General features: G+C 36.4%; 1 protein-coding gene across 1 annotated transcript in view; it reads left to right on the forward strand.

Annotated features, from left to right (window-relative positions):
• Positions 1 to 18,792, forward strand: part of ADGRV1 (adhesion G protein-coupled receptor V1) — a 564,815-nt gene that overhangs the window by 37,905 nt on the left and 508,118 nt on the right. Inside the window, exons 2-9 of the mRNA XM_060296007.1 lie at positions 2,250 to 2,434; positions 4,669 to 4,818; positions 5,907 to 6,002; positions 8,750 to 8,854; positions 10,261 to 10,374; positions 12,660 to 13,225; positions 13,598 to 13,868; positions 14,238 to 14,567. Of these exons, the coding sequence (XP_060151990.1) occupies positions 2,250 to 2,434; positions 4,669 to 4,818; positions 5,907 to 6,002; positions 8,750 to 8,854; positions 10,261 to 10,374; positions 12,660 to 13,225; positions 13,598 to 13,868; positions 14,238 to 14,567 (1,817 nt within the window). The remainder of the gene's footprint in view (positions 1 to 2,249; positions 2,435 to 4,668; positions 4,819 to 5,906; positions 6,003 to 8,749; positions 8,855 to 10,260; positions 10,375 to 12,659; positions 13,226 to 13,597; positions 13,869 to 14,237; positions 14,568 to 18,792) is intronic.

The raw sequence follows: 18,792 nt of genomic DNA on the forward strand, positions 1-18,792 counted from the left end.
CTGGATCAGAATTTCAGGGTTTGCAAATCAGCATTTTAACAAATGTTGGAGTTGATTGTTATGCATGACAGATTTTGAGAACTTATGTTCCCAATCATACATGATTTGCCCTTCTCATGCTATAACTCAGTCTCACTTTTTCTTACTTAGAACTTCAGGTGTCATCTTATTTCTCTCAACTCATGGTTCTATTACATCTCATGTTCAAGGATTTGAGATTTTTCTTTCAAAATTGCAACAGACCAAAGTTGTCTTTTTCTTACACATCCAAGGCCTGGGTTGCTACCTCCTCACCCCTCCATTCTGTATTCTCTTTCTTGGCCCTAGTTTCTTTCTTTCCCACTATTTGTCATAAGTGAGATGTAAAATCATCCTGGCTTTAGAATTCCACAAAAGATCTTCAATTGTCTCTGGTTTAGCCCAGAGCTCCCAGTTTCCCACCTTACCTAGGCTTTCCTGTTTTCCTTCTCTTTCATCTTTTTTCTTTCCTTCTCTCTCAGTACACACTCTTGGCTTAGAAGTCGAGGAAGAGTTTGCAGTTGGTGAGGGTGAACTATTTTATTTCTTCTCCCAGGTCCCTTAGCCCCATGGCAGCTTTCTAAGAGAGAAGGCACAGGTGTAAAAAATGCCTCAGTGCTCCAGAATCTCTGTCCCTGTTGGTCTACGTCTGTTTCCTGGACTCTATCTGAACTCTGCATCCCTGTCTATGGATTTTGCAGCCATAAACATGTGAGACATCATTAGGCAATCCCAGACTGCACTGTTTGAATATACTCGACTGAGAAAATTGCATTTTAACCCTAAAATATATCAAGGGCTGGTTTATGTGGTAGTTCCTAAATAGAAAGCTATGTTTCGCCATGTGGAAATGCCAGATACATGAGAATTTTATTACTTCTTGACCAAGGTAAAGATTAATAGGAAGCATTTTGGCTCATAGAGTACATAATGCAACTCTTCTTTAAAACGCATGAACTTGTTATGTTCGTGTGACTGATCACATAATCCTTTGGAATCTTAATGATCCGTGAGATAAATTGTTCACATTTTTAGAGGTACATCTACATTACAAAATAGCAGCTCTTTCGAGAGGCCACTGCACTGTTAGGCTTTTGAAAACTTGAATTACACAGTGTTAAAAGTAGGAACAATGTTGATGACTCATAAACACACACATTGTACTAAGAAAACTATAAGAGTTATGGAAAAGAAAAACACTTTGCCAAATTTCCTTAGTTTTAAAGCAACGTGGACATTTTCTAAGAAGTGATATTAGTATTTTAGCCAGGAAAATGGGAGAAATTTAAGTCCTGGAAATTTGTGTGTTCTTTGAAAGGATTAGCATTTCCTTGCAATAACTAAAAAATTAAAAAACATTCTCAAGACAAAACTATGGGAAAAGTAGATATAAACAAGATATAAACTTTTAGCTTCAGCTGCTTTATGTAACAGTTCCAAAAGTTTGCTCATATTTGTATAATCATCAAATAAATAATGTCCCATTAAGATTATCAATCCATTTGGTAATTTTTAGTTTTGACTTGTATTTTACGGTTTGATTTGGGAGAAGATGGGCTTTAACTCAACTTTCATGTTGTTGCTTAGGTTTTACTTAGAATAAATTGGAGGGACTTTTTTTTTAAGATTATTCTTTTTTAAATTAATTAATTTGTTTTTATTTTTGGCTGTGTTGGGTCTGTGTTGCTGCACGCGGGCTTTCTCTAGTTGCGGCGAGCGGGGCCACACTTCGTTGCGGTGTGCGGGCTTCTCATTGTCGTGGCTTCTCTTGTTGCAGAGCACGGACTCTAGAGCGCAGGCTCAGTAGTTGTGGCACACGGGCTTAGTTGCTCCGTGGCATGTGGAATCTTCCCGGACCAAGGCTTGAACCCAGCTCCCCTGCGTTGGCAGGTGGATTCTTAACCACTGCGCCACCAGGGAAGCCCTGGAGGGACAAATTTTTTTAATAAACTAAATTTAATAGATAAGTTTAAGGCAAGTTATAACTATTATGTTAATATGTAAATTAAAGAACAAAAAGTACTTATGGATAGTAAACAGTACCGAAGAGGGTTGTGATTTTTGACTTATTTCTGTGATCACACATCTGCATTGGGTGGCTTAATATTTGATGGATTTTTATGTCTTAGTTGCTTACTAACTCTTCACTCTTATCTGTAGGTAATGCAACGTAATGAAAATATATTGGATATATTTTGTGAACGAAATCTTTTTTTGTTTTTTCCCTGTAGGGATGCCCTCTGCATCTTTATTAGTAAATCTTCTTTCAGCTTTATTCATCCCTTTTGTGTTTGGAGAAACAGAAGTAAGGTTTGCCGGACAAACAGAATTTGTAGTTAATGAAACAAGTACAACAGTTATTCGTCTTGTCATTGAAAGGATAGGAGACCCAGCAAATGTCACTGCAATTGTATCGGTAAGAAATGACAATAGTTCTGTTTTTACAGAAGTAGATAGGAAATGTTTTAGTTTCAGTGATAAGAATTTTTTAACTCTTTGGGTAGTTCCATTATGATAAACAATTTGCAGATAAACGATTTATTCCTTTTATATCTGTTAGAGGTTTATAGAGTGCTCTAAGGTAGCATGTGCATTTGACAGTAAAGATACAGTATTTTAAAGATATAGGCTGATTATTTTAAAATGTTCATATGTTTATTTTAAAACAAATAAACCCCCAAGATATGAAGAAGTATTTCTAAGTAAAAGAACATTTTATTTTGAATAACTTGAATTCTCATTATCTCTGCTTGGATTTATTACTTAGTATCAGGTGGCTTAGAGAAAATATATGAAATATTTAAATGTAGAGAAATGGCAATTAAAAAAAACCCTTATGTCAGAGAGCTCCTTTTTTGGGAGAAATTAAGTATATTAAGTAGAAGTTAGATGGAATTTGTTAAACTATTGCTCTATCTTGCACACAGTTTAGTTAGTAGATAGATTATATGTACATATATTTGTGTTTAACCAGAAAATCATGTCATATGACCACTAAGGACATTGATATATTTGAGACCCAAACTACTTGGAATTTTTATTTTAAAAAATAAGTTTTTTTTTTTTTTTTTTTTCCCCGGTACGCGGGCCTCTCGCTGTTGTGGCCTCTCCCGTTGCGGAGCACAGGCTCCAGATGCGCAGGCTCAGCAGCCATGGCTCATGGGCCCAGCCGCTCCACGGCATGTGGCATCCTCCTGGACCGGGGCATGAACCCGTGTACCCTGCATCGGCAGGCGGACTTTCAACCAATGCGCCACCAGGGGAGCCCCTCAAAATAAGTTTTTAAACAATAGGTTAAATCGTCACATTGGGACACACTGTAAAAAGACACAAAGAAGAAAAACTATCTATGAAAGAAACACAGTATTATAATTTGGTGCATTGCTTTTAGTTTTTAATTTATGACATGTATATATATTTATTGAATTTATTTTTAGTTTGAGTATATATTATATTTAATAACTTTTTACATATAATTTTGATTGTATCGTAATAATTTTTTCAGGTTGCTCTGTCGTATTCACAACTTTTCTTGATGGTGGGGTCATCATTTCCCAGTCATTTCTCAGCAGTTTTTCATAGAGGTTGCTTCCAATTTTTGCTGTTGTAAATATTGCTCTGATGAAACTGTTTACGTACATATCAATTTTTGTATATTTTGGATTGTTAAATGATTTTTTGGGTTGGATTACTGTGGTTTTACTCTTTATTTGTATCAGTGTCTCTTGATATTTAATACTTTCTAAAGAGACTGTGCCACTTTTTGTGTCACTTTTTATATTAAGGTGTGAGAACAAGTTTTCCAACACCCTTAACAACTTACTTGGATTTTTCAAGTATTTAAAACTAACTTTATTTTGTAAATGAGAACTAGAAATTGACTACAATATCCCTATAGACATCCTTCATTTTTAGTTTATACTAAATGGTTTTTTTTTTTCTAGTAGCTAAGTTACTCATTTTGGGTTCTTTGGCAGAAGAAATCTCATTTGGATTTGCACAAGAAGTTGCTCCATTATAATTTCATAATTATTGCTCCCTTGAGAATCTTAGCAATGCTGATGTTACAGAATGAGGTCTTAAAAAGTTTTGAGGAAAAATTTATAATGACTAATAACTTGGTATGCTAAAAGAATTGGGTCCTTATTGGTGTTGTGGGAGAATATAAATAAAACTTCAGGTTTAAAGTTTTGGAAAGAGTAGTTTCTTTAAAACTGATAGGGAAATAATTGATTTTCCTGATGTATTTTGGCTACTTACACCTCTTCTTTGGGAGAGTTTTAACTACAATTTGTCTTCCCTGTTAGGTTTGCTGTAATCCACTTCACATCAATCAAGAGGCAGAGAAAAAAATTTCACATCATTACTTTCCTTTATAATTATTACTTTTCTGTGAGGAATCTAATGATTCCTTTACCTTCTAGAGCGTAAACAAATGTTTTTATATAGAATCATTTCTTCTTATAATGCTTTTTTTAAGGTGATTTTTTTTGGTTGTTAGATATTCGTTTTGTTTTTCCACATCCTGTTTATAAACATCAGTGTCATTTGATGATTCATGTTTGTTTTGCCTGTTAATTGCTCTAATTAGCATCAATTTTGCTTGTCCTGACACTGTGTTATGTAAGAACTGTGTTTTGCATTTGATAGCTGTATGGAGATGACACCGGTGACTTTTTTGACACATATGCTGCAGCTTTTATACCTGTTGGAGAAACAAATAGGACAGTGTACATAGCAGTATGTGATGATGATTTACCGGAGCCGGATGAAACTTTTATTTTTCACCTGATTTTACAGGTAAGTCCTTTTTTCCCCAGTAAGCTTAAACTCATAAAAATCTTACAATGCTTAAAAATCATTTTCTCTAGAGATGAGCCAATTTAAGTGCCTGGTGGTGGTTTTCATAGAAGCCAGAACTGACAGTCTCTTTGGCAATTCCATGGTCTGGTTATTCCTCAGACAATCTTGTTTAGAAGATTCTACAGCTAGTTTTTGGATTAATTCAGCTTATTTAGGAATTGCCATGACAGATGCTCAGGAAAACCTTGTCTTCCCTTTGGCCCTTTTCTCTTTTATCCCTCTTCTGCTACCAGATGCACAAAGAATGACCGTGACTTCTGAGTTCAAAGGAGAAGGGTACAAAAAGCAGGCTTGGCAGTGGGAGGTCCCTGTGCCTTAGAATAAATTTGGAGCGCCCCTGGGAAAAATGCTTGACTAGCCTAAGGTTTAATTGTCCTTTATGGCTGAGGCAGTGATGGCTAACACTGCTCTACTTAATTTTTCTGAAGTGAACTGAGAATTTTTTTGGAATGACTGGGTTGGTGTGATTAAAATTTTTGTGAAAATGGCACTTGAAGCAGTCATGTTTTACTTTTGTAAGACACTCTTTTTTCGTATTTCTTTATGCTGCTATTGAATATTAATAGAAATGTAGCAAACTCTTCCCATATTTATTAGAAAAATTGCTTTAATATTTTAGCTTTAATTTGGTTCTATGATTTATGGAATAACTAATTCTTAAGTTTCAGTACCTTCTATAGTGTAAGAAAAAATCACATATGAATAGAATTTCATACTGTTACTTAATTCTCTGTTATATTGGTAATGAAATTAGAATATATTACTAGCCAGTGATTATTTATATTTATAACAATTTATATTTTAATAGTGATTAATGGTTTTCAAAACTCTTTTGAAGAATTCTTGTTTAGAACTTAACCACGTTGACTTAGTTTTAATGTATTTTCTTAATCTGTGCATTAAAAATATACTTGTATTTTTATTCATATTCTGAATGATTACATAAAGACCAAAATCCTTTTAAAATAATCTCTTTTTTCCTCTTATGTTTAATTGCTTAATTTACTTTTGGGCTTTTATTTTAGAAACCTTCAGCAAATGTGAAGCTTGGATGGCCAAGGACTGTTACTGTGACAATATTGTCAAATGACAATGCATTTGGAATTATTTCATTTAATATGGTATGGTTATAATTTTTTTTTTTTTTTTTCGGTACGCGGGCCTCTCACTGCTGTGGCCTCTCCCGTTGCGGAGCACAGGCTCCGGGCGCGCAGGCTCAGTGGCCATGGCTCACGGGCCCAGCTGCTCCGTGGCATGTGGGATCTTCCTGGACCGGGGCATGAACTCGTGTCCCCTGCATCGCCAGGCAGACTCTCAACCACTGTGCCACCAGGGAAGCCCTATGGTTATAATTTGATGAATCTTGTGGTTGCTTAGATAACCGTCTGTTAAATTTTGTGATTACTTTCTATGCTACCTAGAATCATCCTGTCTTTTGATATATAAATAAAATTTGGTCTAACTCCATCTGTATTCCACATTCTGTAGACTGTCCTTTTGTTTTACCTAAGATTTCTGTGAAATGAGGGGACCCCTATGATCGTGGTCATCTCTTGCCCTAATCTCTTTCTGCTGATCATTTCACCTGACTCATTTGTTACCTCCTCTGGTGGTCTCTAACTCACATGTTGTCCTTGTCAGTTTGGTCTGCTATAACAAAATACCATAGACTGGGTGGCTTAAAAACAACAGAAATTTATTACAGTTATGGAGGCTGAGAAGTCCAAGATCGCGGCTTTAGCAGATTTGGTGTTTGGTGCAGGCTGACTTCCTGGTTCATAGACAGCTGTCTTTTTGCTGTGTTTTCATGTGGTGGAAGGGGCAAGAGAGGTCTCTGGGGTCTCTTTTATAAACATACTAATCCCATTCATGAGGGCTCTGCTCTCATGACCTACTCCCCTCCCAAAGGCCCCAACTCCTAATAACATCACTTTGGGGGTTAGGATTTGAACATGAATTTTGGGGGGACACAAACATTCAGTCTGTAGCAGATGTAACACAGTTCCTTGTGCTTGATGTCCCCAACTGGCACTTCAAAAAGCATTGTCTCTTAGCCTCCTCTGAAAGTTTAGAGTGATTCTAGACAAGAAAAATATATTGAAAGAACACTGAAAAAACCTATAGTAAACTTACAATTGAATAGCAGATGTTATAGCTGTTAAATATAGTTATTCTATATTTATTCCCTACCCTGAGATTTTCCTATTAATTACTATTTCTTGAAGGTTAAAACTCCATGTCATCTTCCTCAGTTTTGCTCAACAGTTCATTTTTTTCTCCTTTATCACCGAATTCCTGTGTCCCTGGCCAGTCCTGTGTTCAGAGGGTTTTGTTCTTTAGAAAAAAACACACAACACAGGTCCCCCCCACCTTTGAGAGAAATTGTTTTCAGCTCTGAAATAAAAGAAAATTTATCTCAAGTAAAATTGGATATTGCAAGTAAGTTTTAGTCTACAATAAACTTCCTGGTGTGGAGTCTTTTTGAATCATGTTATTAATTATCATTATTAAAAGGTAATGTGACACTCCCCAGCTTTTTATTTATTTTCCAATTTAGATTGCTACTTCAGTTGGTGTATTGTATGTCATTTTCTTAGCACCTTGAATTATCTTTGAAACAAGGTGAGCTTTAGATAAATATGATCTTTATAGTTGCAGTATCTTTATTAAAATGGATATGTGAATAATGCCAAGGTAGTAGACGTTTTGTAACTTCCATTATATCAACATTTACAAAAATTAATTAATTAATCAATCGCTTCTATTTGAATGATCTGGAATTTTTAGTTAATTATGAACTAGGCTCCCTTAATTGCTTAATTTTTCTCCCTACTTCTTTTCCTCTACACTCACTCCCAACTTTCATCCCGCACCTCATACTGACTTGTTTAAAGGTTTCTTTCCTTCTTTCTTTTGACATTAAATTAAATATCTTAGCCGCTGGGAGTGAGTCCTAGTCTCTAGCATTTGTCCTAGGTCCCTGAGTGTTGTGATCTCAGAGCTGCCAGGAAGCCTCTGACTAGGCACCTGCCCTGTGTGATTAAAATTAAACTAAGTAACTGTTGAGCTCACAGTCATTACTACATAGGCTGGCTTTGTTTTCCAGACTGCATGATGATTATATCGATGATGAAGGTAATGATGATGATGATAACAATTATAGCCAACATTTGCTGGGTCCTCACTGTGTGACATGTACTAGGATAAGCACTTAGACGTGCATTATTGACACCTCATCACAACTGTTTGAGACAGGCATTCCTATTCCTGTTGATGGATGGGGATACTGAGACTTAGTGTCACCTGCGGCCTTAGCTAGCGTGTACCTGCCCACTCATCTCTTCTACCCTGCCATGCCAACACTGTGCAACATTTGAAGTCCTGGCTTTTTCTTCCCCTCAGTGATCATGTCCTGAAAAAGTCATTAGCAGATGTCTGTTTTCAGTGGCTAACTGACCAATGAGGAGGGAACAGTGGTTGGGAGCAAGGCTGAACCGTAGTCCCAATGAGCTGCCCTGGCTTGGAGGCACAACTCATTTCTGTGACCTCCTGGGCCCCTGGGAGCATTTGAGTTCATCATCTTTCAATGAGATAATCTTTAAGATTCCTCAGCGGAACAGCTGCTTGTTGCTGGAAGCAGGACAAGAACCTACGTCTTTTGCCTGACTAGTTTTATGTTCCCTTTATACTATTATTTTAACCTTTCAAGCGTTATTAGCTACAGTTAGTGAATGCTAGGAAACCCCACATTTTTAGAGCACAATGTAGATTGATTTGTCTGTGGAAAATTAGGATTTCTAAGGTAACAGTTTGCATGAGCTCCTGTCTCTGAGTGATCAGCACCTAATGGTCTTTGCTCTTCCAATAGCCTTTCTCAATCACAGTGAGTGAGCCCCCGGGCAGAAATGAAACTGTGCCTCTTACTCTCATCAGAGAAAAAGGAACCTATGGGATGGTCAGTGTGACTTTTGAGGTAAGTTTACTCTGAAATCATTTTAAATGGTAACGCTTCAGAGTTCATACCAGATGGCTGTACTTTTAAAATCAAGGTCCTTTGTATAATAAGCATGACTCTTAATGAAAATAAAATAAAAGTAAATACTTTGATCATCTGATAAATTTCATGTTTAATATAAAACTGTTTTCCTTGCTTCTTGGATATACTGTGCTTATGTGAAACACAACGTATCATTTTAGATTACAGGATAATAATAAACCACAAATTGAACAATAATGTTAATTCTATAAAATTCATAGAACGTTTATGATAAATCTTTTCAAGGATATAAAATTTTAAAATGCTCATGGGTTCCTTAGGCTTATATAAAATTATTTAATATGTAGTCTTCCCCCATATACATTCCCCATTTTAAAAAAATATACTTAATGGATGGTGTTAACAGCAGTTGTACTCCAGAATTTGGAAGAAAATTGGCTGTAGAAACGATGAGGCATCATCAGGTTATAGTGTTTTCAACTCTCTATGGATGTCTGAAGTTATTTTATTAGCTCTTGAGCCTTCTGTTATGTTGAAATAATTACAGCTAACATTTGTGGAGCACTTAATATTGCCGTATACTGTTCTAAGTGCTTTACACTGATTATCGCTGCATGTAAACTGCAACTCTTCCCAGCACTCAATCTCCCTCATGCCCTTTAAAATTTTTTCTCCATAGTACTTACCATCATCGGACACACATTTATTTATCTTCCATTTGTTCCTTTTCATTAAATGTAAGGTCCTGGTGGGTAGAAAGTTTGCCTTGTTCACTGCTGTATCCTTAGTACCTAAAAAAGGGTTAGACACAGAGTACTTAATACTTTTCAAAAGGAATATGATTTTATTAAATATTCATATCTAGCCTGGAAAGTGGACATTATTACGCTCATGTTAAAGATGAGGAAAAAGCTGGACAGAGTTATTAAATACCTTGTCCAAGGTTACACCGCCAGTGGTGGAACTGGTATTTGATTCCGTTACTTAAGAGAGTACACTAATTGTGAATACATTCCGCTCCAGAAAAAGTACTTATAAGTTTTTTGTCAGGTTTAATAGTACGGTTGAGAAAAAAAGAGAAAGCTCTTAGAAACCATGTAGTTTAATGTAATTATAGTCAAGATCTGTAATTATATTACAGGCCTTGACTATCAGTTAGAAGGGCAGACTTAATATAGGTTAGTATCATTCTTCTTCTTATTCTTTTTTTTTTTCTTTTTGGTGGAAGTACCAGGATATATTTGTTTATTAAAAATTTTTTTTAAAGTATCATTCCTCTTGCAAAACATTTTTAACTAAATATGTCAGCTGATATCACAATAATGCTTTCTTATTCTTCTGAAATATTTCATGTTTATTGATGGCACTGTGTTTCCTTGCAGGTAGAGGGTGGCCCAAACCCACCTGAAGAAGATTTAAGTCCAGTTAAAGGGAACATCACTGTTCCTCCTGGCAGTGGAACAGTAGTTTATAACTTGACAGTTCTCGATGACGAGGTAGGATGTGTTAAGTGCTTAAAAGGGACAAGGCCTCTCTCTGTGTTACAGACATGTTAGAGAATATTATGTCAAGTATTAAATTATGTTCAGGATTTAAAATTATTCAACATAGTCCTATGTGAAGTTAGTGTATTATGGCCAATTATGCCTTAGCTATAAATATCTCTTTTGAATATATCTTGTTAATATTTATCTTATTTAATTCACATGAAGTTGTGTATCTAAAAGGTGATGAACTTGCATGTAACTGACAACCACACTTAATACAAACATTTAAGCATTTTGTAAACCTTGATGATTGATTTTGCTCGTGATTTCAGTTTTGAGCAGGTACGGTACTACTTACCCAGCATAAATATTTTACTATAAAAGCAAAGAAAATTTGGTTGCATATGATATTCATTTTTTTAGATATTTTAAATGTTTACATTCATAGGAAGGCTTTTGTTATTTTTAATTTCACATTGAAGCTACCAAGGATTGAGATACATTACACAGCTAGTTTAACTGGTAAGGAAAGAATGAATTTGAACAATATGTACAAGGATGTCCCCTATGAGCTAACCAAAAGAAAACATGACTTTTAATAAAATAATCTTAGTATTATTATTAGTAGTATTACTTAGTAGTATTATCAGAAAAAAAGGGAATAGCTGGGAATTTATCCCCCTACCTTCCCACAAAAAAAATCATGAAACCAAATCACAAGAGAAGAAAAATGAATTAGAAGACATTATTAGAAAAAAGTATTTCTCTTAAAAAAATGAAATATTAGGTAGCATTGATAACTCTTAATTCATCTGGTTGTGAAAGCTAACAAAATCCTTTTGTCTATAGATCCTGGAACATTTAACAGGTTATAATTTGGGGGCAATGATTAATTATACATTTTAATTATAAATTTAAAAGATCATCTTCTGAGGATCTACTATACAGCATGGTGACTATAGTTAATAGTATGGTATTGTATACTTAAAAGTTACTGAGAGTAGGATTTAGGTATTCTCTCCACACACACACACACACACACACACACACACACACACACACACACACACAGAGTTAACTATGTAAGGTGATAGATGTGTTAATATCTTGATCTTTGTAATCACAATGTATATGTATATCAAATCATCATGTTGTACCCCTTAAATATATTAGTTATATTTGTCGATTATTCCTCAATAAAGTTGGGGGGAAAAGATCATCAATCAACTCATTACATTTTCTTTTTTGAGATAAATAGCTTTACTTTTTATATTTCTATTGATGGAGGTAAAACTATATATTTTTTCACTTTCAATCATTTATAATGAAGTAAAAACTCAAATAGCACAGTAGAGATAAGTCCTAGGATTTCTGTGTAGTTAAAAAAAAAAAAGTTTCGGGACTTCCCTAGTGATGTAGTGGTTAAGAACCCGCCTGCCAATCCAGGCGTCACGGATTCGAGCCCTGGTCCAGGAAGATCCCACATGCCTCAGAGCAGCTATGCCCATGCGCCACAACTACTGAGCCTGTGCTCTAGAGCCTGTGAGCCACAACTACTGAAGCCCGTGCATGCCTGTAGCCCGTGAACTGCAACTAGAGAAGCCACTGCAATGAGAAGCTCATGCACCGCAATGAAGAGTAGCCCCCGCTCGCCGCAACTAGAGAAAGCCTGCGCACAGCAACAAGGACCCAACACAGCCATAAATGAATAAATTTATTTATTTATTTATTTATTTTTAAAAAGTTTCATTTTAACAGTGTCATCATTTTGCCTAATAGTGACTCTTGTAGCTTGTTCTCTAGAGACATGATATGTATTTTGAAAATCATGTGATTGGTATCATATGTTTAAATCTTGAGATAGAAACTGTTTAGAGAGAAGCAAGAATAATTTGACATGATTGAAAACTAACAATTTGTATGTGATGTTAATGTAGTTTTCCAGATTCTTATCTATTATCAGACCTTGAATGCTGCTTCTGACCCTACCCACCTGATGAAACTAGTTTTTGCTGTCAGATCTTTAGTTATCTAAAGATTGATCAAGGTTGAAAGCCATTATACTGATACTTGCTTACTTGTTCTTATCATTGCTTTATCTAAAATATGTTGTTTACCTTTGGAAAATATTTTAGTAAATAGACACTGAACAAGCCTCTTTATCTACTCCCTTCAGGTAAAGATTTTTTTATTTCTATGTAATTGCATTGAAACAGAGGGACTTTTCACACTTTGGTTTTTTTGCAGGTGTTTTGGTTATTGATGTTTTACCACTGTTTATATTTCTCTGACAGGTACCAGAAAATGATGAAATATTTTTGATTCAGCTGAAAAGTGTAGAAGGAGGAGCTGAAATCAACACCTCCAGGAGCTCAGTTGAGATCATCATTAAGAAAAATGACAGTCCTGTGAGATTCGTTCAGAGTGTTTATTTGGTACCTGAGGAAGACCACATACTCACAATTCCAGTGGTTCGTGGAAAAGATGACAAGGGAAATATGATTGGATCTGATGAATATGAAATTTCGATCAATTATGTTGTTATAACTGGGAATTCAACAGCACACGCCCAGCAAAATTTAGACTTCATTGATCTTCAGCCAAACACAACTATTGTTTTTCCACCTTTTATTTATGAATCACACCTGAAATTTCAAATAATTGATGATGCCATACCAGAGATTGCTGAATCATTTCATGTTATGTTACTAAAAGATACCTTACAGGGAGATGCTGTGCTATTAGTCCCTTCTGTTGTACAAGTCACCATTAAGCCAAACGACAAACCTTATGGTGTCCTCTCATTCAGCAGTATCTTGTTTGAAAAGACAGTTATAATTGATGAAGATACAACATCAAGGTAGGGTTTATTTTAAATGTTGTATTGCTACAATTATTTTAATATGTTATTCCAAGATTTAATATTTGTGGTGTTGGACACAGTGCTGAACTGTTAAGTGTATGTGTCATTTCCTTGACCATGGTTTCACTGTTTTTTTTCTATTTTGGGAGTGATATTTAAATCACATATTTAAATATGCAAGTTAATTCACATTATGGTAGTTTCCTAGGGCACATCTACATATCTACTCCTTCATATTAAAAACAGTCATTCTTTATGATTTGGATTCTGCTTTTACCAGTGTCTGGTGGCCACCTTGACATTGAAAATGCCCATTTTAAGGGAAATAGAGTGTATTATATGACCATATATATATTTTTTTAATTCTAGATTTGAAGAAATTACAGTGGTTAGAAATGGTGGCACTCATGGGAATATTTCTGTGAACTGGGTATTGACACGGAATAGCAGTGATCCTTCACCGGTAACAGCAGATATCAGACCAAGTTCTGGAGTTCTCCATTTTGCACAAGGGCAGATGTTGGCATCAATTCCTCTTACTGTGGTTGATGATGATCTTCCAGAAGAGGCAGAAGCTTACCTACTTAAGATTCTCCCTCATACAATACGAGGAGGTGCAGAAGTGAGCGAACCAGCAGAGGTAGATCTCTCATTATGCTTTACTTGTGGGAATATTTCTGTGTCACAGAACAGCTGAAGAACTTGACCACACAAAGCACATTTATGTTTAGTTTGATGTGACAGGAAGAGCACTGGTTTTAGAAATGGTGGTTACTTCCCTTGCTGAAGGTTGTCCCTCTGTAAATAAAAAGTTTGCTCTTAAAAAAATTCCACAAAGTTTTCAAATGTGTTTTTGATTCATCTGTTACTCTATTACCTATGAGAGTAATCATTTTTAGATGTGATACATAAGTAAATATTAAAATTCAAAATAGCCTAGAAAATAAACCGTTTGGTAATCTCAGATGTGAGAATTCTGCACTTTAATATTTTATTCCTTTATCTGCAGCTTTTGTTCTACATTCAGGATAGTGATGATGTTTATGGCCTAATAACATTTTTTCCTATGGAAAACCAGAAGATTGAAAGTAGCCCACGTGAACGATATTTATCCTTGAGTTTTAAAAGACTAGGAGGAACTAAAGGAGATGTGAATATGTTTTATTCTGCACTTTATATTCCTGCTGGAGATGTGGACCCTTTGCGAGCAAAAGATGGCATCTTAAATATATCCAGGAGAAGCAGCCTCATTTTTCCAGAACAAAAAACCCAAGTCACTGTAAAATTACCACTAAGAAATGATGCATTCCTTCAAAATGGGGCCCACTTCCTAGTACAGGTATTTGAATGATTAAAATAATCTCAACTTTGGTTAAACTACAAGTGTGCTTATCTGTGTGAGAGAGTTAACCAGTCATTATTTTGCCTTCATTTATATTTTGGATTCTGTTGCTTACTAGAAGTTATGTAGGGAGTCCAAAGAGAGCCTGTCTGCCCCAACACATATAAGGATGAATAAAACAAGGATTATATTAAAGTCTGTTTTAATCATGTGATAATAAAAGTAGATCAGACATGAAATGTAGGTCAGAATATAATGGATGATGTAATGGAGAAATTCATGAACTGTGAGTGGGGGAGGGCCAGGAGAGAGTGAGCCATTCTTTTGAGTTGATTTAGGAAAATTTGACGTAGGAATATAGTTTGTAGAATAAATATGTTTTTCATGATGGATGCTGCAGGGAAAGCATTCCAGAAATAAAAAAAGCAATATGAGAGAAATTGTGTATATAACTTTAAATAGTATACTAAAAAATCTATTAACTGTAGATAGAATCTATGGACTTCTATCTACTTAGTAAGAAGAAATAAGGGCTCTATATTTCTCCATCTTATCTCTTTTATTTCTTAACTTTTATTAACCAGAGCATATTTTTATTGCCAAAGTTTGAAACATCTGTACTTATTTATGCTACCATGGTTATGTTTTCCATATGGTTGGTATTGGTTGATTTTGAAAATTAGAAAGCAATAAAGGGTGCTTATCAAATTTTGGTTATGTAAATAAATTTAATGCAGAATCAGATAGTATGAATAGATCAATAAAGAAAGAATGTATGATCTATGTCACCATACATTTTGCTAAGTGGAATATATATGAAATGAAATCTCATATTCCATTAATTTCTTTGAATAGTACTGCATTTAAATTTGTTTCATATTTTCGCCTAGACTTTGTTTTATACTTTATTATTGCTTTCTCTGGAGTTTCTAATTGCCCCTTTTATTTATTTATTTATTTTTGGCTGCACTGGGTTTTCGTTGCTGCACGCGGGCTTTCTCTGGTTGCGGCGAGTGGGGGCTACTCTTCCTTGCAGTGTGCGGGCTTCTCATTGCGGTAGCTTCTCTTGTTGTGGAGCACGCTCTCTAGGCACACGGGCTTCAGTAGTAGTTGTGGCACTCGGGCTCAGTAGTTGTGGCTCGTGGGCTCTAGAGCGCAGGCTCGGTAGTTGTGGCACACGGGCTTAGTTGCTCTGCGGCATGTGGGATCTTCCCATACGAGGGCTTGAACCCGTGTCCCCTGCATTGGCAGGCGGATTCGTAACCACTGCACCACCAGGGAAGCCTTGCTCTTTTTTATATGCCATTCTTACCAAATTAGGTCTTCCACCTGTCTTAGATGTGTTGAATGCTGAGTTTAGCTGTACCAACTGCTTTCTTCACTTGCTTCACGCCTGCTACTTGGGACTGTTTTTTTCTGAACTCCTCAGTTTTCTTGATTTCTTGCCTTTTACTTCTTGGATTGTGTTTTAGTTTTTTTTTTTTTGCGGTACGCGGGCCTCTCACTGCTGTGACCTCTCCCGTTGCGGAGCACAGGCCCCGGATGCGCAGGCCCAGCGGCCATGGCTCACGGGCCCAGCCTCTCCGTGGCATGTGGGATCCTCCCGGGCCGGGGCACGAACCCGTGTCCCCTGCATCGGCAGGCGGACTCTCAACCACTGCGCCACCAGGGAAGCCCTGTGTTTTAGTTTTGTTGAAATATATCTATCCTCAAATACATGTGCAGAAAAAGTATGTGCAAGGTAAACTTTTTGAGTCTTTGAGCACTGAAAGTGAAATTTCATACATTGATAACTGGCTTCGTAGAATTTCTAGATTAAAGTAACTTCTTCAGAACTTGAAAGGTATTGCCTTTTAGCTTCCAGAGTTGCGATTAGAAATTTGAGGGGAAAGAAATCATTTACCTTTAGGTTAACTTGCTCTTTATCTCTGAAAGCTTTTTTTTAAATCTTGGCATTCTGAATTTCTCAGGGCTGTGTCGTACCTTGCTTAGCACTTGGTGGGGTGGGCCCTTTTATTTTGAAGACTTTTGTCTTTTTTTTGGGCTAAGTCACTGCTCACGCTTGTATGGTTTGTGCATTAATTGCGGACTCCTAGTGGAGGTGTCTAGTGAGTGGCCCGTTATGGGGATATATGATTTGTCGGTACGTAGGGATGCCTTTTTGCAATATGCCTACATATAGGGAGACCTTTTGTCAGCATTCCAAAAGCTTTGTGGTGGGAGATCTGCTTTTCACCTTTATTATTATAACTATTATTATTATTCTATTGTGTCTCCTCGAAATGGGGAAATTATGATACGATGCATCCTTCTGTCTATGAGGATAACCCACTTTTATGGAGGACCCTTGAATTCTCTTCTTGGGGTGATGGGTGAACAGAACATGGTGTCATTCACAGTTGTTTCCATTCCCCCTGCAGCTTGTGGAATGCTCTTATGAGGTGACTGGCCAAATGGTGGGGGATCTGGGTCTGTGAAGTGGAATTGAGCAAGTGGTCAAGCCCATGGCCCTGACCCCATTGAGCAAGAAGTTAAGGCAATTAGAATGCTGCCATCAGAGCACATTTAGAGAGATATTTAGAAAATTTTAAAAAGCTTTAAGTTTGACCTTCTAAAAAACGTGTCATAACTTACTTTTTAAAGTTGGTCCTTTTAATATATGGAAATACATACTAATTTCACCAGTTTGCAATTAGGGTAGCATTTCCCAAACTTAGGAATTCTCAGGTGCCTCTGGGAGATTTAAATAACTTGCTGAGAGGAGTGTCAGAGTTTATTGTGGGTTTTTGTGTTTTTTTTTTTTTTTTCTGGCATCAGTGCTCTCCTTTGCCTTCTCTGTGGTTGGTGTCCTCTGTATTCAGAGCATTCTTATTAGTAGACATTGTCTTGGTCAGTTCGGGCTGCTATAAAGACTACCACAGACTGGGTGGCTTAAACAACGGACATTTACTTCTCACAGTTCTGGAATCTGGGAAGTCTGAGATCAGAATGCCAGCATGGTGGGGTTTTGGGGAGAGCCCTCTTCCTGGTTTTCAGACTGATGTCTTTGCTTTTTGTCCTCACATGGTGGAGAGAGAGAGAGAGGATGCAAGCTCTTTGGTGTCTCTCCTTATAAGAGCATTGATCTATCATGAGAGATCTACCCTCCTGACCTGATCACCTCTCAAAGGTCCCATCTCCAAATACCATCAAATTGGGCATTAGGGTTTCAACATATGAATTCTGGGTCTGGGGATACAAACATTCAATTCATAGCATATATGTTTAAGGCTTTTGTCCCTAGAACCTCAGTATTCAGTTCTCCCTCTGTCTCCTATCCTGCATAGGTCAAAACTCATATAAGAAACAAATTATTAAAACAAGTGAAATGAAGCAAAGGTTTCACACAGTTGCTTTTGCTTTCATGGAGGCCTGGGCATCCTGGAATTCCTGTAGTAGTTGCAGTGACATGACATGAGTTTGAGAACTGATGATGCAGAAGGATTGATTTTGAGTTGTAGAGAACTTTTCTGTTTTACATTTCTGATATCTTTTTTTACTCTACCTCAAAACCAGTTTTTACTGTGGATAGAGACCCCGTATATCTATGCCAATATTAGTAACCTTTATATTAAGCTTTCAGTCTCTTGAAAATATCCAGTATCTCTATCCAAGTCGCTGCAGAGAATCCTTTTGTAAACAAAACTTTATTAAGAACCTTCAATCGGTCAGATATTATTCTAACTATTTTATTTCAGCATTCTATATGAATATGACAGAATTTATTTTAGACAACACTTGAAAAGAAAGGAAAAGCTTGAAGAAGCATGTAATATCTGAATTTTGGTGATCCCAGGTTAGAAATCTGTTTGCACCACTAATTCCAGACTCAATTTTTTATCTATCTCTGTATTCAGTTGAAAAACAAAGGTCTTACAGTGCAGACAGTCAATTTAATGCTTTAGGACAAAAGGTCATTATTAGTCACTGACACAATTCCTTAAAGTTCAAAACAGCTGTAGGTTCTGGAAGGCTAGTTGGAATTAGAAGGTTGTGTAGTTTGTATAGTACGTAATGGATGAGCAACTCAAGAATAGGAGGCATCAGACTCTGCATGGAAAGCTGAATGAGGCTGAAGAAAGGAGAATCTGAGACATGAGCTCCTCATTCTTCAGAAAGCCTCTCAGCTAAAATACGTTAGTCTGGGATACCGTTTTTGGCAGGCATGGGGTTACTAATGTGC

Source organism: Globicephala melas, chromosome 3, assembly GCF_963455315.2.
Source record: "Globicephala melas chromosome 3, mGloMel1.2, whole genome shotgun sequence".
Taxonomy (NCBI): Eukaryota; Metazoa; Chordata; class Mammalia; order Artiodactyla; family Delphinidae; genus Globicephala; species Globicephala melas.